This window comes from Oncorhynchus clarkii, chromosome 21 (assembly GCF_045791955.1).
Source record: "Oncorhynchus clarkii lewisi isolate Uvic-CL-2024 chromosome 21, UVic_Ocla_1.0, whole genome shotgun sequence".
Classification (NCBI taxonomy): domain Eukaryota; kingdom Metazoa; phylum Chordata; class Actinopteri; order Salmoniformes; family Salmonidae; genus Oncorhynchus; species Oncorhynchus clarkii.
In genome coordinates, this window is record NC_092167.1 from 10,329,074 (window position 1) to 10,353,466 (window position 24,393).

The 24,393-nt window shown below is 46.4% G+C and overlaps 1 protein-coding gene across 1 annotated transcript in view; it reads left to right on the top strand.

Moving 5' to 3' along the window:
- LOC139378509 (membrane-associated guanylate kinase, WW and PDZ domain-containing protein 2-like) overlaps positions 1-24,393 on the top strand; it is a 271,242-nt gene that overhangs the window by 82,268 nt on the left and 164,581 nt on the right. The window contains exon 2 of the mRNA XM_071120733.1: positions 3,926-4,042. Coding sequence (XP_070976834.1) covers positions 3,926-4,042 — 117 coding nt within the window. The remainder of the gene's footprint in view (positions 1-3,925; positions 4,043-24,393) is intronic.

Below are 24,393 nucleotides of genomic sequence, written 5' to 3' on the forward strand. Positions count from 1 at the left end.
AGTACTGCTGCTGCTGTTACCTCAGTACCGCTGCTGCTGTTACCTCAGTACCACTGCTGCTGTTACCTCAGTACCACTGCTGCTGTTACCTCAGTACTGCCGATGCTGTTACTTCAGTACTACTGCTGCTGTTACCTCAGTACTACTGCTGCTGCTGTTACCTCAGTACTACTGCTGCTGTTACCTCAGTACTACTTCTTCTGTTACCTCAGTACTACTGATGCTGCTGTTACCTCAGTACTACTGATGCTGCTGTTACCTCAGTACTACTGCTGCTGTTGTTACCTCAGTACTACTGCTGCTGTTGTTACCTCAGTACTACTGCTGATGTTGTTACCTCAGTACTACTGCTGCTGTTGTTACCTCAGTACTACTGCTGCTGTTGTTACCTCAGTACTACTGCTGCTGTTGTTACCTCAGTACTACTGCTGCTTTGTTACCTCAGTACTACTGCTGCTCTTGTTACCTCAGTACCACTGCTGCTGTTACCTCAGTACTACTGCTGCTGTTACCTCAGTATTACAGCTGCTGTGTTACCTCAGTACTACTGTAGCACTGACTGTCCATATCTCCTGTCCTCCCTTTCTCCTGCTCTTCTCTTCTGCCCATCCCCCCTTCCTCCTCACTTGTCAGGCGTGTCATGATAGCGCAGAGTGATTGGGATGAGAAATGGCCTCATCCCACTGGAGAGAGGACTGAACGCTGTAGTGACCTCCTCATACACCGCATTGATTCACACACACACACACACACACACACACACACACACACACACACACGCACGCATGCACACACACATACACAAACACTCACACACACTTACATGGCACGCTCATGACACACACACACACAGCTGTGTCATCCTTCACCAGCCCTGGGCCATAGAGAGGACACTCACCTGCTATTGCAGTGAACTAACTGAAGACCTACTTTACCATTCTCCTCCTGGAAGTGGGTTATTTGAAGGTCACACACTCAACAGACCAACATGTAGAGGTGAAGTTTATAGGATGCAGACTCTTCAGTCCTTAAGAGTCCTTACACAGTCCTCCTGTCCCCAAGGGTCAGCCCTGGTATCTTGTCCCCATTCAAGTTTCCATCAGGAATCACACTGAAAGAAGATCATATCTGTGTGCTGCTCATAGTAAGGAATGCTGTTTTAATGTTAGGTAAATGTTCAGTGACATTGGAAGTGAATCCACCTGCCCTCCATGTCTATCTACTGAAGTACGTGGCAGATTATTGTCCTTATCTGGTGTGTGTGTGAGTGCGCGTTTGTGTGTGTGAGAGTGAGAAGGAGAGAGAGTGAAAAAGTGGCGGATAGAGCAAGGGAGAGAGTTAGAAAGAGGGAGATTGGACAAATGAGTTCAGAGAAAGTGCTGACACCAGAGTTCTGCTTGCATTCTGTTTGTTTGTCCCATCATGCAACAGCGCAGTGTAAATACACAGTAATTACTGGCCACAGCTCATATTGTTTTTATTCAATCAGATGACAGCTGTTGGCACCATCACATTTAGCCCATGTTGTGGGCCAGACAGCTTTGTTTTTTTTTTCATGTGTCACGAGCAATGATGCAGGGTCACAGACGGGTCACGTGGTGCCAGTGAGGGGCATCTGCTTTGGGAGGCGGGCAGAAGGCTGACATTATTATTCACTGGGCTGTCAAAGTACAGAGCACCCAGGATGGCATGGAAGAAAAAAATATTCTGCCCTGCGCTACCAGCAGCCACAGACAGGGGGAGCCGGTGGACTTTAGAATCCCACAGACGAATTGAAAGAGGGATCTTATTGTGATAGGTCCACACCGCCGGAGCCTGCTTCCTTTGTTGCCTCCCAACTGTCGCACCACCCCTTCCCTCTCTCCTCCTCTCTCTCACTCACACACACTCTCCTTCTTTCTCTCGTTCTTTCTCCTGCCTCATCTCCCCTTCCTCTCCCAACCGTGGATGAAATGAACAGCACCAGGAGAGGTGGTGTGGATCAGACAGACAGACACAGTGAGTGAGACTGGAGGACAGGGGTTTCTTCACTGCTGTACTGACTGTGAGCCTGGAAGAGGCTGCTGCTGGCTGGGCTCTTTGTGGAGATAAACGTACCTGTGGAGAACGGACACTGACACAGCTGGCTGCCAATAACACTCAACTGTGAGAGCCGGCGTGCAAAGAGGTGCATTTTACTGTGTGTCGTCGGTGAATTTAGGTATGTGTGTGGGGGGGAAGAGGTATCGTGTGTGTGTGTGTGTGTGTGTGTGTGTGTGTGTTTTTGCATTGAATGATGTATGTATCAGTCTGTTTTTTACTGTGTTGATTAACATGGCATAGTCTCTTTTCTCATGCTGATGTCAATTGGCTGGTTGGGTTGTTTTGTTTCCTTGGCAGAACAGGATTTTATTTCTGACCCCATTCAGGGGGTTTTGATTACAAATTCATGTTTACAATGTTGTTGCGGTGCGAGAGAGAGGGAGAAAGGAGAACGCGGTAGAGAAAACATTCCTCCGACGTTGTCGGCAGATCAACTTGTTCTTCAAAAGTAGGTTATTCATGAATTCCTCGGACTTCTCGACGCTCGTTATAAAACGCTCTCTGGCTGACAGATTGAGATTGCGTTGTGTCTGTCAGTGCGCATGCTCTCCAACAGACGGAACACTTGAATGTCGTTGCCTTGGGGTCTGAAAGATGAGATAGAGGACCTAAGCATTGCCAGGCATTGGGCCAAATCACTGTCTTTTAGTGTCTGCTGAAGGTTAGGGGCACATTTCTCTCTGGTTCCCTCCTAGCATTATCAATGGAAATGACGAGTCCGTTCAGTCATCCTGTTTCAGTGGGAATTCCATTGGTTCAAGGATGTGTGCCCTCTTGGTTTGCTTGAGAAGGAGGATATTTCAAGAGGATATTGTAGGCACAGGAGGCTGTTGAGGGTAGGATGGCTCATAATAACATCTGGAATGGAGCGAGTGGAATGGCATCAAACACATGGAAATACTCCACTCCAGCCATTATCACAAGCCTGTCCTCCCAAATTAAGCTGCCACCAATCTCCTGTGGTTGCAGGCTATGTGTGTAGAGTGTGTGGATGTCAACACTGTATATGGTGTACGTGGGATTGTGTGATGGTACAATAGTGGAATATATGGGGTCAGAGCGAGACAGACAGGGAGACAGGCAGGCAGACAGGCAGGCAGACAGGCAGGGAGACAGGCAGGGAGACAGGCAGACAGATAAACACAGTGAATGGTAGTAGTACAAATGTGGAGTATCGGTGAGACTTGTGCCCATTCCAGCCCTCTCGCTCGCTCTCTCTCTCTCCCTGGAGCTTTGCCGTTGCCTCCCTCTCTCCTTCCCCTTCGACCCCTCCCTCGTTCCCTCCCTCCATCCTGCTGAGGAGGCAAATTTAGAGTGGGCGAGCTTTAGCCCATTCATAATTGTGATGGGGGTAGAAGTGGAAAAGGAGGGAGGGGGAGAGAAAGACCCCCCCAGAGACCTCATTACGTATTTATGTCTAGATGTGTAGACATTTTTCTCAACACATGTTTGCCTCATTCACCAATTAACACCCTCACTCCAAATCCAACGGCTGTGTTGACAGATGTTGAACCGATAGAACCGTGCTTCTGTATTGCTTGCTCTCTGAGGGTTTAGGCTGGGTTTCTGTATAAGCACTTTGTGACAAATGCTGATGTAAAAAGGGCTTTCTAAATAAATGTGATTGATTGATCGATAGAGCTCACACTGGTCCATGCTTTGGTGTTTGTTTGCATAATATGCTAATATTGTCTAATATTGTGACATCCTGGGTTTGACTGTTGAGTTTTTCCAGACCACAGGAAAAACGTACGGCTGGTCACGTGATCAGGACAAACTCCTGGCCCTGACCATGACACCTGCTCTTAGGCCTTACCGAGTTGTTATTGGTCTTTTCCTCCAGGGGGCGTCATAGACAAGGACCTGCGTCACTACCTTAACCTGCGCTTCCAGAAGGCCTCAGTGGACCACGAGCTCCAGCAGATCATTAGAGACAACCTCTACCTCCGCACCATACCCTGTGAGTAAACCCCCCTGACCCAGTCCTAAATCTCTTAGCTGGTGTCCCTCCCGCCCTCTCACAGGGAGATATTCTTCATCCACCCCAGCCTACCTGTCCAATAACACACGGAATCGTCTATGTTTCCTGGCCATGCCACCTGGAAAAACTAGCTACGAGATATCCACAGATCTGGTTCAAATCTCACTTTCCAAATTTGGGAATACGTCCAATAGATACACAACCAGTAGATTCCTTCCAATTGTTGAAATACATTGGCATTTGAATCTTCTGTCTACATTCCCAGCCTCCGCTTCTTCTCCAGCAGCTACTGACTCTCTGTTGGTCTGGCTGGGTTCAGTAATGGATGGTCTAGTTTCATGATTTGGCTGGAGGGATGAACCTGGCCTTCTGCAGCCGTCTGTCTCAGCGGAGGGTGGTCTCAGATTGAACCTTGGCAGCGCCATTCTGTAATCAGCACCTGAATCTCAGCAGGCAGGCGGGCACCATGGTTAAGGCCTATTTATTGTAAAACCATGCCAGTTTTAGTCAACTGAGCTGGGAGACTATCTAGCTAGCCCTCCAGCACTGCATTTCAAGAGCGTCGGTCTACTAATGGATTGTGTGTATGTTCCTACATAGCATTTAGACTGAAACAGTCAAAAGACATTCAATACTTAGTCATGTTTATGTTTCATTGGCAACAATGCATATACAGTTGAAGTCGGAAGTTTACATACACTTAGGTTGGAATCATTATAACTCGTTTTTCAACCACTCTATACATTTCTTGTTAACAAACTATAGTTTTGGCAAGTCAGTTGTGTCATTCACAAAGTAGATGTCCTAAGTAATCTTTCCAACAATTATTTACAGACAGATTATTTCACCTATAATTCACTGTATCACAATTCCAGTGAGTCAGAAGTTTACATAGTTGACTGTGCCTTTAAACAGCTTGGAAAATTCCAGAAAATTATGTCAATGCTTTAGAAGCTTCTGATAGGCTACTTGACATAATTTGAGTCAATTGGATGTGTTCTTGTGGATGTATTTCAAGGCCTACCTTCACACTCAGTGTCTCTTTGCTTGACATCATGGGAAAATCAAAATAAATCAGCCAAGACCTCAGGACAAAATTGTAGACCTCCACAAGTCTGGTTCATCCTTGGGAGCATTTTCCAAATGCCTGAAGGTACCACGTTCATCTTTACAAACAATAGTACGCAACTATAAACACCATTGAACCACGCAGCCATCATACCGCTCAGGAAGGAGACTCGTTCTGTCTACTAGAGAGGAATGTACTTTGGTGCGAAAAGTGCAAATCAATCCCAGAACAACAGCAAAGGACTTTGTGAAGATGCTGGAGATAACAGGTACAAAAGTATCTACATCCACGGTAAAGCGAGTCCTATGTCGACATAACCTGAAAGGCCACTCAGCAAGGAAGAAGCCACTGCTCCAAAACCTCCATAAAAAAAGCCAGACTACAGTTTACAACTGCACCTGGGGACAAAGATTGTACTTTTTGGAGAAATGGCCTCTGGTCTGATGAAACAAAAATAGAACTGTTTGGCCATAATGAACATCGTTGTATTTGGAGGAAAAAGGGGGAGGCTTGCAAGCCGAAGAACCCCATCCCAACCGTGAAGGACGGGGGTGGCAGCATCATGTTGTGGGGGTGCTTTGCTGCAGGAGGGACTGGTGCACTTCACAAAATGGATCATGAGGTAGGACAATTATGTGGATATATTGAAGCAACATCTCAAGATATCAAGATACCAAGTTAAAGCTTGGTCGCAAATGGATCTTCCAAATGGACAATGACCCCAAACATACTTCCAAAGTTGTGGCAAAATGGCTTAAGGACAACAAAGTCAAGGTATTGGAGTGGCCATCACAAAGCCCTGACCTCAATCCTATAGACATTGTGTGGGCAGAACTGAAAAAGTGTGTGTGAGCAAGGAGGCCTACAAACCTGACTCAGTTACACCAGCTCTCAGGAGGAATGGGCCAAAATTCACCCAACTTATTGTGGGAAGCTTGTTGAAGTTTGACCCAAGTTAAACAATTTAAAGCAATACTACCAAATACTAATTGAGTGTATGTAAACTTCTGACCCACTGGGAATGTGATGAAAGAAATAAAAGCTTAAATAAATCCTTCTCTCTGCTATTATTCTGACATTTCACATTCTTAAAATAAACTGGTGATTCTAACTGACCTAAGACAGGGTATTTTTACTAGGATTAAATGTCAGGAATTGTGAAAACTGAGTGTAGATGTATTTGGCTAAGGTGTATGTAAACTTCCGACTTCAACTGTAGATGAGTATTCTGTAGACACTGCATAAGGTTTCTCACCAAGGTTCTTGTCTCTCATGATGTTATGGTTGAGTTTATGTTTAATCCATAACATCAAATTTGATTTGTCACATACACATGTTTAGCAGATGTTATTACGGGTGTATCAAAATGCTTGTGTTTCTAGTTCCAACAGTGTAGTTATAGCTAACAAGTAATGTCTAACAATTGCACAACAATACACACAATACACACACATTTAAAGTAAAATAGCTGACGAGCAATGTCGGCCCACCATAGACTAAAATACAGTCGAGTAGAATAAAGTATATACATACTGAATGAGATGAGTAGTGCAAAATATGTAAACATTATTAAAGTGACTAGCGTTCCAATTATTAAAGTGGCCAGTGATTTCAAGTATATGTATACAGGGCAGCAGTCTCTAATGAGCTAGTGATGGCTATTTAACAGTCTGATGGCATTGGAATAGAAGCTGTTTTTCAGTCTCTCGGTGCCAGATTTGATGCACCTGTACTGACCTCGCCTTCTGGATGATAACGGGTTGAACAGGCAGTGGCTTGGGTGGTTCTTGTCCTTGATGATCTTTTTGGCCTTCCTGTGACATCGGGTGGTGTAGGTGTCCTGGAGGGCAGGCAGTGTGCCCCTGGTAATGCGTATGGCCTCTGGAGAGCCCTGCGGTTGTGGGCGCTGCAGTTACCGTACCAGGCGGTGATACAGCCCGACAAGATGCTCTCAATTGTGCATCTGAGTGTTTTAAGTGCCAAGCCAAATTTCTTCAGCCTCCTGAGGTTGGGTGGACCATTTCAGTTTGTCAGTGATGTGTGTTCACTCGTTTAATGGTCTTCATGATATTTGTCTGTACAACATTTGCTCTCAAAAATGCCATCTTAGGTGATAGTAACTGGAAGTGTGTGTGTGCGTGCGTGCATCCTCATGCCTTTTTGTGTGTGTGGGTCTGCTTGTGTGTGTGGGTCTGCGTGTGTGTGGGTCTGCTTGTGCGTGTGGGCGCATCTGTGCGTGTGTGCGTTCATAATGTATTACCCTAGCCATGCCGTTCCAGCCCATCTGTCTGTATCTATAATGGAGAGACGTTCTTCAAGGCACGCCAGGGAGATTTCATTAGGCCCATTTTGCCTCTCCTCTGTGGACAGGGAAATGAGAGGTACAAGAAGGCCTATTTGTTAGAGGCGGGCACCAGTGTTATTCTCCCATAACTCCATGAGGTGGGTTTGTGGAGGGAGGGAGAGAGGGAGGAAGGGGGAATGAAAGAGAGAGCGCTGGCAGTGGATGATCAGAGGAAGTGTGAGTCATTATTCCCGCAGCACAGGAGCTGCATGGCCTTGGACTTCCATTGACTGAAGCGTGTGGTGCTAGGAGAGAGAGAGATGGACAGATGAGAGACAGAGGAGGGACAGGCCCAGTGGAAGTGGGTGGGGGAGTGTGGGAAAGGAGAGAGAGAGATGGACAGATGAGAGACAGAGGAGGGACAGGCCCAGTGGAAGTGGGTGGGGGAGTGTGGGAAAGGAGAGAGAGAGATGGACAGATGAGAGACAGAGGAGGGACAGGCCCAGTGGAAGTGGGTGGGGGAGTGTGGGAAAGGAGAGAGAGAGATGGACAGATGAGAGACAGAGGAGGGACAGGCCCAGTGGAAGTGGGTGGGGGAGTGTGGGAAAGGAGAGAGAGAGATGGGCAGATGAGAGACAGAGGAGGGACAGGCCCAGTGGAAGTGGGTGGGGGAGTGTGGGAAAGGAGAGAGAGAGATGACACACCTCATGGGATGTGAGTGACAGACCAATAGACCTGTTACTAACAACCTCACCCAAACTTGTAAAACTAGACAAGATCCTGCAACCATGGAGAGGTAAATACTTGTCTATTTATGGAAAAATTGCCCTGATTAACTCCTTAGTCATATCTCAGTTTACTCACTTACTTATGGCGCTGCTACTCCTGATGATTCTTTTTTCAAATCATATGAGCAAAAAATATTTCACTTTATCTGGGACGCTAAACCAGACAAGATAAAACGAGCCTATCTATATAATGAATATGAACTGGGTGGGTTGAGATTATTAAATATAAAAGCACTAAACCTCTCTCTAAAAGCTTCACTCATTCAAACGTTTTATTTGAACCCAAAATGGTTCTCAAGTAGATTAATAAGAAAAGCTTTGTTTAAAAATGGCCTTTTTGCCTTTGTGCAGTTTGCCATGTCTCATTTTCGATTAATTGAAAATGATACTTTTTTCAAAGTATCTGTCTTTATCAAACAAGCATTGCAGAGCTGGCTACAATTTATATTTCATCCCCCTGAAAAGATAGAACAAATATTACAACAAATATTATGGCTGAACTCAAATGTGCTGGTTGATTAAAATACCTGTATTTATGGGAAAGATGTTTGGAAAGGATATTTTGTTCTTAAATGATATTGTACATTGTAATGGTAGAGTTATGTTCTTCATGGAGTTATCAGAATTGAACAGGAAGGTCTGCTCAATCCAAGAGGACAACCAATTGATTACTGCATTGCCCCAAAAATGGAGGAGGCTGTAACTCCCTTGCCTTAGAGATCCACATTATTCTCTATGTTTGGTTAGGTCAGGGTGTGACTCGGGTGGAAAAGTCTATGTTTTCTATTTCTTTGTTTTTGGCCGTGTGTGTGTGTGTGTGTGTGTGTGTGTGTGTGTGTGTGTGGTTCCCAATCAGAGGCAGCTGTCTATCGTTGTCTCTGATTGGGGATCATACTGTATATAAGTTGTCATTTTCCTTTTGGGTTTTGTGGGATCTTGTTTTCTGTTTTGTGTGACTGACAGAACTGTTTGTTTTCACGGTGTTATTTTGTTTAAGTGTTTTTTTTTAAATAAAAGGTATCATGAACACTTACCACGCTTTGGTCCACTCTTCCTACCACCAACGAGAGCTGGAACAGAGTAGGGTGGCAGCGGTAGGAGGTAGGGAACTGGTCTGTCTGCCCAATATAAAGGATCAAAACTGGCGGAGGAATAAAAATAGCATAAATAGGAAAGTATACCAGCTTCATTTGAGGACCAGGATGTTGACAACTGTGCCATACAGATTGCAAAATAGTTGGGAAGAGATTTTTGATGTACCGATTCGATGGTACAGGGTGTATGAGTTGATACACGTATATAAAACAACGCAAGATTCAAGACTTTGTGCTTTTCAGCTAAAATGATTATATGGAATTCTTGCCACCAACAAAATGTTGAATATTTGGGGCATAAAATCACCGAAGCTCTGCAGATTTTGTTGTGAGGATACAGAATCAATAGAGCATTTATTTTGGTATTGCTCTCAGGTAGCCTGTTTCTGGTCTCAGGTTCAGGAATGCCTGAAAATGCATAGCATTGATCTAAAATTGACCCCAGAAATAGTACTGTTAAGAGATCTAGAGAGACCAGGTCAGTCAATTACTAATATACTAGTATTCTCAGTAAAAGTATTTATGTTCCACATGCAATCTGTAGATTCTATTCAATTAGATAGATTGAAATTGTACGTTAAACATCATAGCATAGTTGAAAGATAAGTGTTGCGTAGAAACACGAAGTGGGTGGCCAGCAGAGATAGATGGGATGGGCTGAGGGAAGCTGAGGGTGGGTATGTGGAATTGGAGACAAGTGGGAGTGGAGTTGCTGTGTGTGAGAGATAATGATGGTCAAAAGATAAAGGGGGAAAAAAGTCAAAATAAAACATAATAGAAGTACATTTGAATGACACTAAGTGGCAGTGTTTTTACAACTAATGCCGGTTTGCCTGAGGCTGATGCCGTGCAGGTGTTTGTACACGTGCATATACACACACTCTCATTCAAATAAACACATACAAGAACACACACATAATAGTGCCAGACATGCACACAAACATATACAGTTGGCATTGCTGTTATGATTCCAGTTGTCCTTGATGTCCTTTGTTTTAAATGCATTATGTTTTATTTGTTTGCTTTGTTTGCTGTTTTCTTCTGTCTTCCTTTTTTCTCTTTAGTTCATTACCTTGGTTGTTTGTGCATTGGGGGGTTCTTGGGGGTGGGGAATGGAATTAATCGGGGGAGTTTTTTCTTCCTGGGGGGACTGTGGGAGGGGTCTGGAATGGTTGAGGGACAGCTATTGGGGATCTTGGAGGGTTCGGGTTTCACCAGATTGTGATCATGAAAAAGGAAACGACTTATATGACATACATTTTATATCACTATCATGCACACGCTCCCTCACACACAAGGAGGGCTCTGTTGCGGAAAGACTGATACATGTTTGATAGTGTCTTGATGCTGTATTGTTTGTCCTTCATGTTCTAATACTTTAATGTTACCCCTTCGTTGTGTTTATTGTAATAAATAATTATATACATTTTTAAAAACTACCTCACCCATACGCGTACAGTGCCTTGCAAAAGTATTCATCCCCTTGGCGTTTTTCCTATTTTGTTGCATTACAACCTGTAATTTAATTGGATTTTTATTTGGAATTCATGTAATTGGACATACACAAAATAGTCTAAATTGGTGAAGTGAAATTGAAAAAATGACTTGTTTAAAAAATAAAATAGTCATAATGGAAAAGTGGTGGGTGGATATGTATTCACCCCCTTTGCTATGAAGCCCCTAAATAAGATCTGGTGCAACCAATTACCTTCAGAAGTTACATAATTAGTTAGATTGCACACAGGTGGACTTTATTTAAGTGTCACTTGATCTGTCACATGATGTCAGTATGTATACACCTATTCTGAAAGGCTCCAGTGTCTGCAACACTACTAAGCAAGCAGCACCATGAAGACCAAGGAGCTCTCCAAACAGGTCAGGGACAAAGTTGTGGAGAAGTACAGATCAGGGTTATAAAAAAGATCAGAAACTTTGAACATCCCACGGAGCACCATTAAATCCATTATTAAAATATAAAAAAATGGAAAGAATATGGCACCACAACAAACCTGCCGAGAGGGCCGCCAACCAAAACTCACAGATCGGGCAAGGAGGGCATTAATCAGAGAGGCAACAAAGAGACCAAAGACAACCCTGAAGGAGCTGCCATCTCTACAGCGGAGATTGAAGTATCTATCCATAGGACCACTTTAAGTCATACACTCCACAGAGCTGGGCTTTACGGAAGAGCGGACAGAAAAAAGCCATTGCTTAAAGAAAATAAATAAGCAAACACATTTGGTGTTCACCAAAAGGCATGTGGGAGACTCCCCAAGCATATGGAAAATGTACTCTGTTCAGATGAGACAAAATTTGAGCTTTTTGGCCATCAAGGAAAACACTATCGGGCGTAAAAACCCAACACCTCTCATCACACCGAGAACACCATCCCCACAGTGAAGCATGGTGGTATCAGCATCTGTGGGGATGTTTTTCATTGGCAGGGACTGGGAAACTGGTAAGAATTTAAGGAATGATGGATAGCATTAAATAAATTCTTGAGGGAAATCTGTTTGTCTTCCAGAGATTTGAGACTGGGACAAAGGTTCACCTTCCAGCAGGACAATGGCCCTAAGCATACTACTAAAGCAACACCCGAGTGGTTTAAGGGGAAACATTTAAATTATTTGGAATGGCCTAGTCAAAGCCCAGACCTCAATCCAATTGAGAATCTGTGGTATGACTTAAAGATTGCTCTACACCAGCAGAAACAATCCAACTTGAAGGAGCTGGAGCAATTCTGCCTTAAAGAATGGGCAAAAATCCCAGTGGCTAGATGTGCCAAGCTTATAGAGACATACCCCAAAAGACTTGCAGCTGTAATTGCTGCAAAAGGTGGCTTTACAAAGTATTGACTTTGGGGGGGGGGGGGGGGGGGGTGTGAATAGTTATGCATGCTCAAGTTTTTTTTAATTTTTGGTCTTATTTCTTGTTTCTTTCACAATAAAACATATTTTGCATCTTCAAAGTGGTAGGCATGTTGTGTGAATCAAGTGATACAAACCCCCCAAAATCTATTTAAATTTCAGGTTGTAAAGCAACAAAATCGGAAAAATGCCAAGGGGGTGAATACTTTCGCAAGCCACTGTAGAAGACTGCAGAGAGAGCAAGAGGAAAGAGAGAGGGAGTCAAAGGTAGGAATAGATACTTGAGCCAGGATCAGGGGACAGAGGATATATACTTGAGCTAGGATCAGGGGGCAGGGGATAGATGCATGAACCAGGATCAGGGGACTGGGGATAGATACTTAAGCCAGGATCAGTGGACAGAGGATATATACTTGAGCCAGGGTCAGTGGACTGGGGATATATACTTGAGCCAGGATCCGGGGGCAAGGGATAGGTACTTGAGCCAGGATCACTGGACTGGGAATAGATACTTGAGCCAGGATCAGGGGACTGGGGATAGATACTTGAGCTAGGATCACTGGACTGGGGATAGATACTTGAGCCAGGATCCGGGGGCAGGGGATAGATACTTGAGCCAGGATCAGGGGACTGGGGATAGATACTTGAGCCAGGATCAGGGGACTGGGGATTGGTCAGGGTTGAGGACAGAGATACTGCAGCTCATGCCAATAGTATGCCATGTCAGTGACCCTGATAGCGTAGCGATGATATGTGGCCAGCTAATACAGTGCTTCCAGCTTTTAAACAAATGGCCTCTTCTGACTCCAATGTGACTGTGAGAAATCAGCCCCATCACCTGGTAATCCACCTAGTTCTGATTTGATAGGGGGGCCAACAGTTGAGTGACATTAGTATGTGCCACTCTGATGACAATGACCCATAAGCTCCGCAGTCTGAATGTATGGGGTCTTGCTCTCTCTCTCTCTCTCTTTCTCTCTTTTTCTGATCTTCTCTCCCTTTCTCTATTTCTCTCTTATCTCTCTGCTGTATGTAAAATGTGCTACAACTTGGAAAATGAATAAATGTGACTCTGGATGACAACATAATGATATTTGTTTCCAAAATCAGGGCTGTTTTCCTAAAGAAGTTAAATCTGCTTTGTGTTTTGTTTCCTTGCCACGATACTAACAAGAATCGCGATGCTGGTATCGTCCCGGCACGACTAGCAATCTACTGTAGCTATTCTTGGCTTCCTTCGCTGCCTGTGATGGCAGTCTACATGTGTGGACACAGTAAAGCTCTCTGTGGGAATGGGCTTACCTGTTACTCTGAATAATGCAACTGATTCACAGGATGAAAAGAGCACAGGAGAGACTGTGGTTGTTAAGTGGGAGTTGGGGGAGAGAGAGAGACATCATTATAACACTGTACATAGCCATAATATGACGTGTCTATTCCTCAGAATATAAATGTGTCTACTTCTTTGAAACTTGTGAGTGTAATGTTTATTGTTAATTTTTGATTGTTTATTTCACTTTTTGTAAACATATGTTTCCCATGCCAATAAAGCCCTTTGAATTGAGAGAGCGAGAGAGAGACATGGAGATGAAGTCTTCTCTCTTTTCATCAACTCTTAAAAAAAATAATAATGTTGCACTCTCTTTCTCACTCTTTGTCTCTCCCTCTCTTACCCCTCTTTGACATGCCATTGATTGACATTGCAGCGTCGTGCTCTGTCCGCAACAGGTGAAGTAAGAACCTTGTGTTGTTAATGGTGGGATGCCTAACAGGGGAGGCGTCCAGCCAATGTGTCCTTGATGGACAAAACACCCAGTGAGCATTTGTAAATGGGAACTTAGATTTTATGGAGGGTGTGATTGAATATATGCCGTGTGTGTGTGCATGCATGTGCTGCTATGTGGAACGGGAGCATTGTGTTAGAATGGGCAGAGTTTGTGTACCAGAGTGTGTGATTAATGTGATTAGTGTGTGACTACCTGTTCTCTGTCAGAGCTGTGAGTCTGTGATGATCTGATTGTTTGGTACTGGTGAGAGCTGTGTGATGATATGATTGTTTGGTACTGGTGAGAGCTGTGTGATGATCTGATTGTTTGGTACTGGTGAGAGCTGTGTGATGATATGATTGTTTGGTACTGGTGAAAGCTGTGTGATGATCTGATTGTTTGGTACTGGTGAGAGCTGTGTGATGATATGATTGTTTGGTACTGGTGAGAGCTGTGTGATGATCTGATTGTTTGGTACTGGTGAGAGCTGTGTGATGATATGATTGTTTGGTACTGGTGAAAGCTGTGTGATGATCTGATTGTTTGGTACTGGTAAGAGCTGTGTGATGATATGATTGTTTGGTACTGGTGAGAGCTGTGTGCCACAGTAGGGGGTCATCCTCTACCTCTCTCAATTCAATTCAAAGGGCTTTACCTATCTCACACTCTGATGAGCATGTGCTTGTTAGGCGGGTTGCCAGGTATCTGTCAGGTATCCGTCCCTCCTTTCCTGTCTTTTTCACTTCCCTTTCCTGTTATCCTTGTGTTTATGATTGATTGGCAGCAATAGAATAATAATAATATTGGCTCCTGAGTGCTCCTTCCTTCCTTCATGCATTATTCACACTGTCTCTATTAGCACAGAGGCTGCCTTATGAAAGTCAGGTTGACACTGAGCCTCACGCCGGAGCTGGAACAAAGGGCCCCATTGTGGAGCTCTGAGCTGAGGCTGTGTGTGGAGACGAAAGAGTTGTGTGCTCCGTAATAAAGGTGTCTCCATTAGTCTGGCATGTATGTTTGTGTGTGTGTGTGTGTGTGTGTGTGTGTGTGTTACTCACCACAGAGACCTGAGGAGACCTGTTTCTCTGCTCTATAGATCTAAGGCTTGTGCAATCAGCCCTGTCTCACACTATAATTGTGCCTCAGGCTCTTCTCTGGTTCTCCTTCTTTCCGTCTGGACTCTCTCCTTCTCCCTTCATCCTTCACTCAGCCTCAGGTTAGATCGGTTGAAGCCAGGCGCAGGCGCCTTCCCTCGCATACGCCACAGCGCAGCAAGCTCACTGTAGCAGCTTACTTACTCACTAGAGCCCGGCCGTGGTTTCCATGGCAACAACTGTCTCCACTCCCTGCCTGCTTCAAAGGCGTGACACTTCTCAATGTCGCGCTCTCTTTCTCTTCTCTCTCCCTCTCCCTCCTTCGCTTTCTCTTTCTCTTTTACTCTCTCTCTCTCAAAACAGAGAAAAAACAGGCACGGCCCTCCAGAAGCAGGGACATACAATAACAGGATTGAGGTCATAAAACTGATGAGATTGGCCACATGGGCTGTCAATCATGTGAAAAGGGGTTGGGCTCTGTGCCCGGTGGTTTTGAGTGACAGGGCGGGACACAGATGTTGATAGGCCATAGTGAGCATGAGCTGTGAAGCATTGCTCTTCTGCAGATGTGGCTCCAGAGAGAGCCATAGAGAAGAGTGCATCTCTCCCCACACATAGAACACGCAACATGGTCATGATCTGTGTGTCTGAGACCCTGCCACATGTTTCCCTGTCTCAGATACTGGATGTGTTCAGCCTAGGGCCACCTTGACATGAAGCTCCCAGTGAGCCATCTGGTTCCTACAACCCACTGGTTGATAATATTGAGCTGATGCTCTGGCGTTGTGGAAAGAGAGTGGAATTGAGTCATGCTAAGTACTTCTCTTTCTCCAGTGATTTCAACCCTTGACATATTGAGTCTGGAGTGTTACTTTTTCTAGACTTACTGTATCGTTATAATGATGGATTCTATATCTGAAATGTTACTTGTGGAGGAAATGTCTGTTCCATTCCTGTTCCATTGATTCCCACCTCCTCAGTGATAACCTGTATGACTAAGACACAAGGCAGTGCTGACTGACTCCTCCTCAGTGATAACCTGTATGACTAAGACACAAGGCAGTGCTGACTGACTCCTCCTTAGTGATAACCTGTATGACTAAGACACAAGGCAGTGCTGACTGACTCCTCCTCAGTGATAACCTGTATGACTAAGACACAAGGCAGTGCTGACTGACTCCTCCTCAGTGATAACCTGTATGACTAAGACACAAGGCAGTGCTGACTGACTCCTCCTTAGTGATAACCTGTATGACTAAGACACAAGGCAGTGCTGACTGACTCCTCCTCAGTGATAACCTGTATGACTAAGACACAAGGCAGTGCTGACTGACTCCTCCTCGATGATAACCTGTATGACTAAGACACAAGGCAGTGCTGACTGGCTCCTCCTCGGTGATAACCTGTATGACTAAGACACAAGGCAGTGCTGATTGGCTCCTCCTCGGTGATAACCTGTATGACTAAGACACAAGGCAGTGATAACCTGTGTGACTAAGACACAAGGCAGTGCTGACTGACTCCTCCTCAGTGATAACCTGTATGACTAAGACACAAGGCAGTGATAACCTGTATGACTAAGACACAAGGCAGTGATAACCTGTGTGACTAAGACACAAGGCAGTGCTGACTGACTCCTCCTCAGTGATAACCTGTATGACTAAGACACAAGGCAGTGATAACCTGTATGACTAAGACACAAGGCAGTGCTGACTGACTCCTCCTCAGTGATAACCTGTATGACTAAGACACAAGGCAGTGATAACCTGTATGACTAAGACACAAGGCAGTGATAACCTGTGTGACTAAGACACAAGGCAGTGCTGACTGACTCCTCCTCAGTGATAACCTGTATGACTAAGACACAAGGCAGTGATAACCTGTATGACTAAGACACAAGGCAGTGATAACCTGTATGACTAAGACACAAGGCAGTGCTGACTGACTCCTCCTCAGTGATAACCTGTATGACTAAGACACACGGCAGTGATAACCTGTATGACTAAGACACAAGGCAGTGCTGACTGGCTCCTCCTCAGCCCTCCTACAGTGCTCACCGTGAGGTCCCCTCAGACAGTCATGTTCTATTGGTGTTCACATCATGTACTGAGGCAGGCTGACACACACACACACGAACACACACGAACACATACAGAAACACCTGATTTCTGATGTGACGGAGCCCCTTTTCCAGTCACTGTCCTGTCCTGTGTGAGGACAGTGACTGGCATCATGTAACTCTCCTTTTAAGTAACAGACAAGATGTTCCCAGAAAGTGTATTTGAATCACATGCTAATCCAAAGGAATGAACCTTCTACCTGTGTTACTTAAAATACTGGCTTCTTCCTAAATGTTTGGCATCCATTTTGGCACAGCTGGCAAGGTGACAGAGCAGCAATATGGGAAACTGCTTCCGACAGCCGACCCACGAGCCGTATCTCCAAAAGGTACCACGGCCATTTTTAAAAGGAAGGCTTATCTATCCAAAAGCTCTAAAGAGTGGTTTTCTCCCTCCTTTGCGCCCCTGACGTAAAGCAGATTGGAATCGAGGCTTTTCAGCAAATGAACTCGCGATTCGCCTCCTGGCACGACGTGGCGATGCATCACAAGAAAAGAGAAAATCAACAAACGCGTGTTTTGCCAACAGAGATAGAGGACCACTGTGGAGAGCCCTACCGAATTACAGCCCTGTGAAGTCACTCACTGTGTAGAAAGAATAAACAGTACGTTCCGCATTTCATATCTTGTTTTTGAGGGAATGTTTGATTTTTATCTGATATGACTTCAAGGTTTTTTTGTGTGTTTGTGTGACGTCGTTTCAACCAGTTTTGCCTGCCGGGGTGTGTGTCCGTGAGTGTGCCCACGCTTTCATTCTCACAGAATTCCCCTCCTCTCTCTCTTAGTTATGTGTGTGACTGCCGGGGTTAGTTTGGGCTTGGCCTGTCTGTGATTCAGAGGTGAGTAGTTGATTGTGGACTGCAGTCACCCTGCTCAGATCTGACTCCTGAAGGTGACCTAATGGGGCTGCAGCAGCTATAGCAGTCCACTGGTAGGACCAGGCCTGTGAGTGGAGCTCGTTATTCCTCTCCTCAGGGTCTCCCTACCTGTCCCACTGTGTCTCTCTGAGTCTTAGGATTTAGTTCAAGCACCGATGTAAATCCCTGCAGTGTAAAAGGCCCATGAGAACCCCAGCCCAACCCAGCCGCTGGTCCCCACAGGTAGGATAGCCAGAGGATGTTAGTTGGGCTGGGTTCAGATATGGCTCCACAGCCATGGGTCTACAGCGTCAATATTCACAGTTCCAGGCCATTATGTCAGAATTGGGCGTTTCAGTGCAGACAGATGGAGGATGGCGGAACAGACACACACTCCTCAGAGGAGCAGAGAGGAGAGGAGCCGATCACTCAGGAAGAAACACACATGACATCCATTATTTAACTCCACTGGACCCTGTGATGCACACACTAATATTTAGAATCACACACACTATATGCACAATCACACACACACACACACATGCACACGCACACACATGCTCCCACACACATACTCCCACACACATACTCCCACACACATACTCCCACACACATACCCCCACACACATACTCCTACACACATATACACCCACACACATATATTCCCACACACATATACTCCCACACACATATACTCCCACACACACATACTCCCACACACATACCCCCACACTCACCCCCACATTGACTCCCACACACATACTCCCACACACATACCCCCACACTTACTCCCACACGCATACTCCCACACGCATGCTCCCACACGCATACTCCCACACACATACCCCCACACTCTCCCCCACATTTACTCCCATACACATACTGCCACACACATACTCCCACACACATACTCCCACACACATATACTCCCACACACGTATACTCCCACACACATACTCCCACACACATACCCCCACACTCTCCCCCACATTTACTCCCATACACATACTCCCACACACATACTCCCACACACATACTCCCACACACATATACTCCCACACACGTATACTCCCACACACATACTCCCACACACATACCCCCACACTCTCCCCCACATTTACTCCCATACACATACTCCCACACGCATACTCCCACACGCATACTCCCACACACGTATACTCCCACACACATACTCCCGCACACATACCCCCACACTCTCCCCCACATTTACTCCCATACACATACTCCCACACACATACTCCCACACACATACTCCCACACACATATACTCCCACACACATATACTCCCACACACATACCCCACACACATACCCCCACACTCACCCCCGCATTTATTCCCACACACATACTCCCACACACATACTCCCACACATATACCCCCACACACAAACTCCCACACACATACTCCCACACACTCTCCCCCACACACATACCCCCACACACATACTCCCACACACATACTCCTACACACATATACACCCGCACACATATACACCCACACACATATACTCCCACACACATATACTCCCACACACATATACTCCCACACACATATACTCCCCCACGCATACTCCCCCACGCATACTCCCCCACACATATACTCCCACACACATACTCCCACACACATATACTCCCACACACATATACTCCCACACACATATACTCCCACACACATATACTCCCCCACGCATACTCCCCCACGCATACTCCCCCACACATATACTCCCACACACATACTCCCCCACACATATACTCCCACACACATATACTCCCACACACATATACTCCCCCACGCATACTCCCCCACACATATACTCCCACACACATACTCCCACACACATATACTCCCCCACGCATACTCCCCCACGCATACTCCCCCACACACATACTCCCACACGCATACTCCCACACACACATACTCCCCCACACATATACTCCCACACACATACTCCCACACACATACTCCCACACACATATACTCCCACACATATACTCCCACACATATACTCCCACACACATACTCCCACACACAAACTCCCACACATATACTCCCACACGTATACCCCCACACTTACCCCCACACACATACTCCCCCACACATACCCCCCCACACATATACTCCTACACACATACTCCCACACACATACCCCCACACTCTCCCACACACATACTCCCACACTCCCCCACACATACTCCCCCACACATACTCCCCCACATATACTCCCACACACATATACTCCCACACACATACTCCCACACACATACCCCCACACTCTCCCCCACATTTACTCCCACACACATACTCCCACACACATACTCCCACACACAGATACTCCCACTCACATACCCCCACAGTCACCCCCGCATTTATTCCCACACACAAACTCCCACACACATACTCCCACACATATACCCCCACACACATACCCCCACACACATACCCCCACACACATACTCCCACACACATAACCCCACACACATACCCCCCACACACACATACTCCCACACACATACCCCCCACACACACATACTCCCACACACAAATACTCCCGCACACGCATACTCCTACACACATATACACCCACACACATATACTCCCACACACATACCCCCACACTCTCCCACACACATACTCCCACACACATACTCCCACACACATATACTCCCACACATATACTCCCACACATATACTCCCACACACATACTCCCACACACATACTCCCACACACATATACTCCCACACACATACTCCCACACACATATACTCCCACACACATATACTCCCACACACATATACTCCCACACACATATACTCCCCCACGCATACTCCCCCAAGCATACTCCCCCACACATATACTCCCACACACATACCCCCACACTCTCCCACACACATACTCCCACACACATACTCCCACACACATATACTCCCACACATATACTCCCACACATATACTCCCACACACACACTCCCACACACATACTCCCACACACATATACTCCCACACACATATACTCCCACACACATATACTCCCACACACATACTCCCACACACATACTCCCACACACATATACTCCCACACATATACTCCCACACATATACTCCCACACACATACTCCCACACACATACTCCCACACACATACTCCCACACACATATACTCCCACACATATACTCCCACACATATACTCCCACACACATACTCCCACACACATACCCCCACACTCACCCCCGCATTTATTCACACACACAAACTCCCACACATATACTCCCACACGCATACCCCCACACTTACCCCCACACACATACCCCCACACACATACCCCCCCCACACATACTCCCGCACACATACTCCCCCACACATACCCCCCCACACATATACTCCTACACACATACTCCCACACACATACCCCCACACTCACCCCCGCATTTATTCCCACACACAAACTCCCACACACATACTCCCACACATATACTCCCACACACATACCCCCACACTCTCCCACACACATACTCCCACACACATACTCCCACACACATACTCCCGCACACATACTCCCACACACATACCCCCACCCACATACTCCCCCACACATACTCCCCCACACATACCCCCACACTTACTCCCACACTTACACTCCCACACACATACTCCCTCACACACATACTCCCTCACACACATACTCCCACACACACATACTCCCACACACCTACTCCCACACACATACTCCCACACACATACTCCCACACACATATACTCCCACACACATATACTCCCACACACATATACTCCCCCACGCATACTCCCCCACACATATACTCCCACACACATACTCCCACACACATACTCCCACACACATATACTCCCCCACACATATACTCCCACACACATACTCCCACACACATACTCCCACACACATATACTCCCACACATATACTCCCACACATATACTCCCACACACATACTCCCACACACAAACTCCCACACATATACTCCCACACGTATACCCCCACACTTACCCCCACACACATACTCCCCCACACATACCCCCCCACACATATACTCCTACACACATACTCCCACACACATACCCCCACACTCTCCCACACACATACTCCCACACTCCCCCACACATACTCCCCCACACATACTCCCCCACACATACTCCCACACACATATACTCCCACACACATACTCCCACACACATACCCCCACACTCTCCCCCACATTTACTCCCACACACATACTCCCACACACATACTCCCACACACATACTCCCACACACATACTCCCACACACAGATACTCCCACTCACATACCCCCACAGTCACCCCCGCATTTATTCCCACACACAAACTCCCACACACATACTCCCACACATATACCCCCACACACATACCCCCACACACATACCCCCACACACATACTCCCACACACATACCCCCACACACATACCCCCCACACACACATACTCCCACACACATACCCCCCACACACACATACTCCCACACACAAATACTCCCGCACACGCATACTCCCGCACACGCATACTCCTACACACATATACACCCACACACATATACTCCCACACACATATACTCCCCCACTCATACTCCCCCACACATATACTCCCACACACATACCCCCACACTCTCCCACACACATACTCCCACACACATACTCCCACACACATACTCCCACACACATATACTCCCACACACATACTCCCACACACATACTCCCACACACATATACTCCCACACACATACTCCCACACACATATACTCCCACACACATATACTCCCACACACATATACTCCCCCACGCATACTCCCCCAAGCATACTCCCCCACACATATACTCCCACACACATACCCCCACACTCTCCCACACACATACTCCCACACACATACTCCCACACACATATACTCCCACACATATACTCCCACACATATACTCCCACACACACACTCCCACACACATACTCCCACACACATATACTCCCACACACATATACTCCCACACACATATACTCCCACACACATACTCCCACACACATACTCCCACACACATACTCCCACACACATATACTCCCACACATATACTCCCACACACATACTCCCACACACATACTCCCACACACATACTCCCACACACACATACTCCCACACACATATACTCCCACACATATACTCCCACACACATACTCCCACACACATACCCCCACACTCACCCCCGCATTTATTCACACACACAAACTCCCACACATATACTCCCATACCCCCACACTTACCCCCCCACACATACTCCCGCACACATACCCCCCCACACATATACTCCTACACACATACTCCCACACACATACCCCCACACTCACCCCCGCATTTATTCCCACACACAAACTCCCACACACATACTCCCACACATATACTCCCACACACATACCCCCACACTCTCCCACACACATACTCCCACACTCCCACACACATACTCCCACACACATCACACATACTCCCACACACATACCCCCACCCACATACTCCCCCACACACTCCCCCACACATACCCCCACACTTACTCCCACACTTACACTCCCACACACATACTCCCTCACACACATACTCCCTCACACACATACTCCCACACACACATACTCCCACACACCTACTCCCACACACATACTCCCACACACACATACTCCCACACACACATACTCCCACACACATATACTCCCACACACATATACTCCCACACACATATACTCCCACACACATACTCCCACACACATATACTCCCACACATATACTCCCACACATATACTCCCACACACATACTCCCACACACATACTCCCACACACATACTCCCACACACATATACTCCCACACATATACTCCCACACATATACTCCCACACACATACTCCCGCACACATACCCCCACACTCACCCCCGCATTTATTCACACACACAAACTCCCACACATATACTCCCACACGCATACCCCCACACTTACTCCCACACTTACACTCCCACACACATACTCCCTCACACACATACTCCCTCACACACATACTCCCACACACACATACTCCCACACACCTACTCCCACACACATACTCCCACACACACATACTCCCACACACATATACTCCCACACATATTCTCCCACACACATACCCCCACACTCACCCCCACATTTACTCCCACACACATACTCCCACACACATACCCCCACACTTACTCCCACACGCATACCCCCACACGCATACCCCCACACACATACTCCCACACACATACTCCCACACAGATACTCCCACCCACCTCCTGAGTGTGTGTGATTTCTGTGATTTCTGTGTGTGTTGGGACTTGGGAT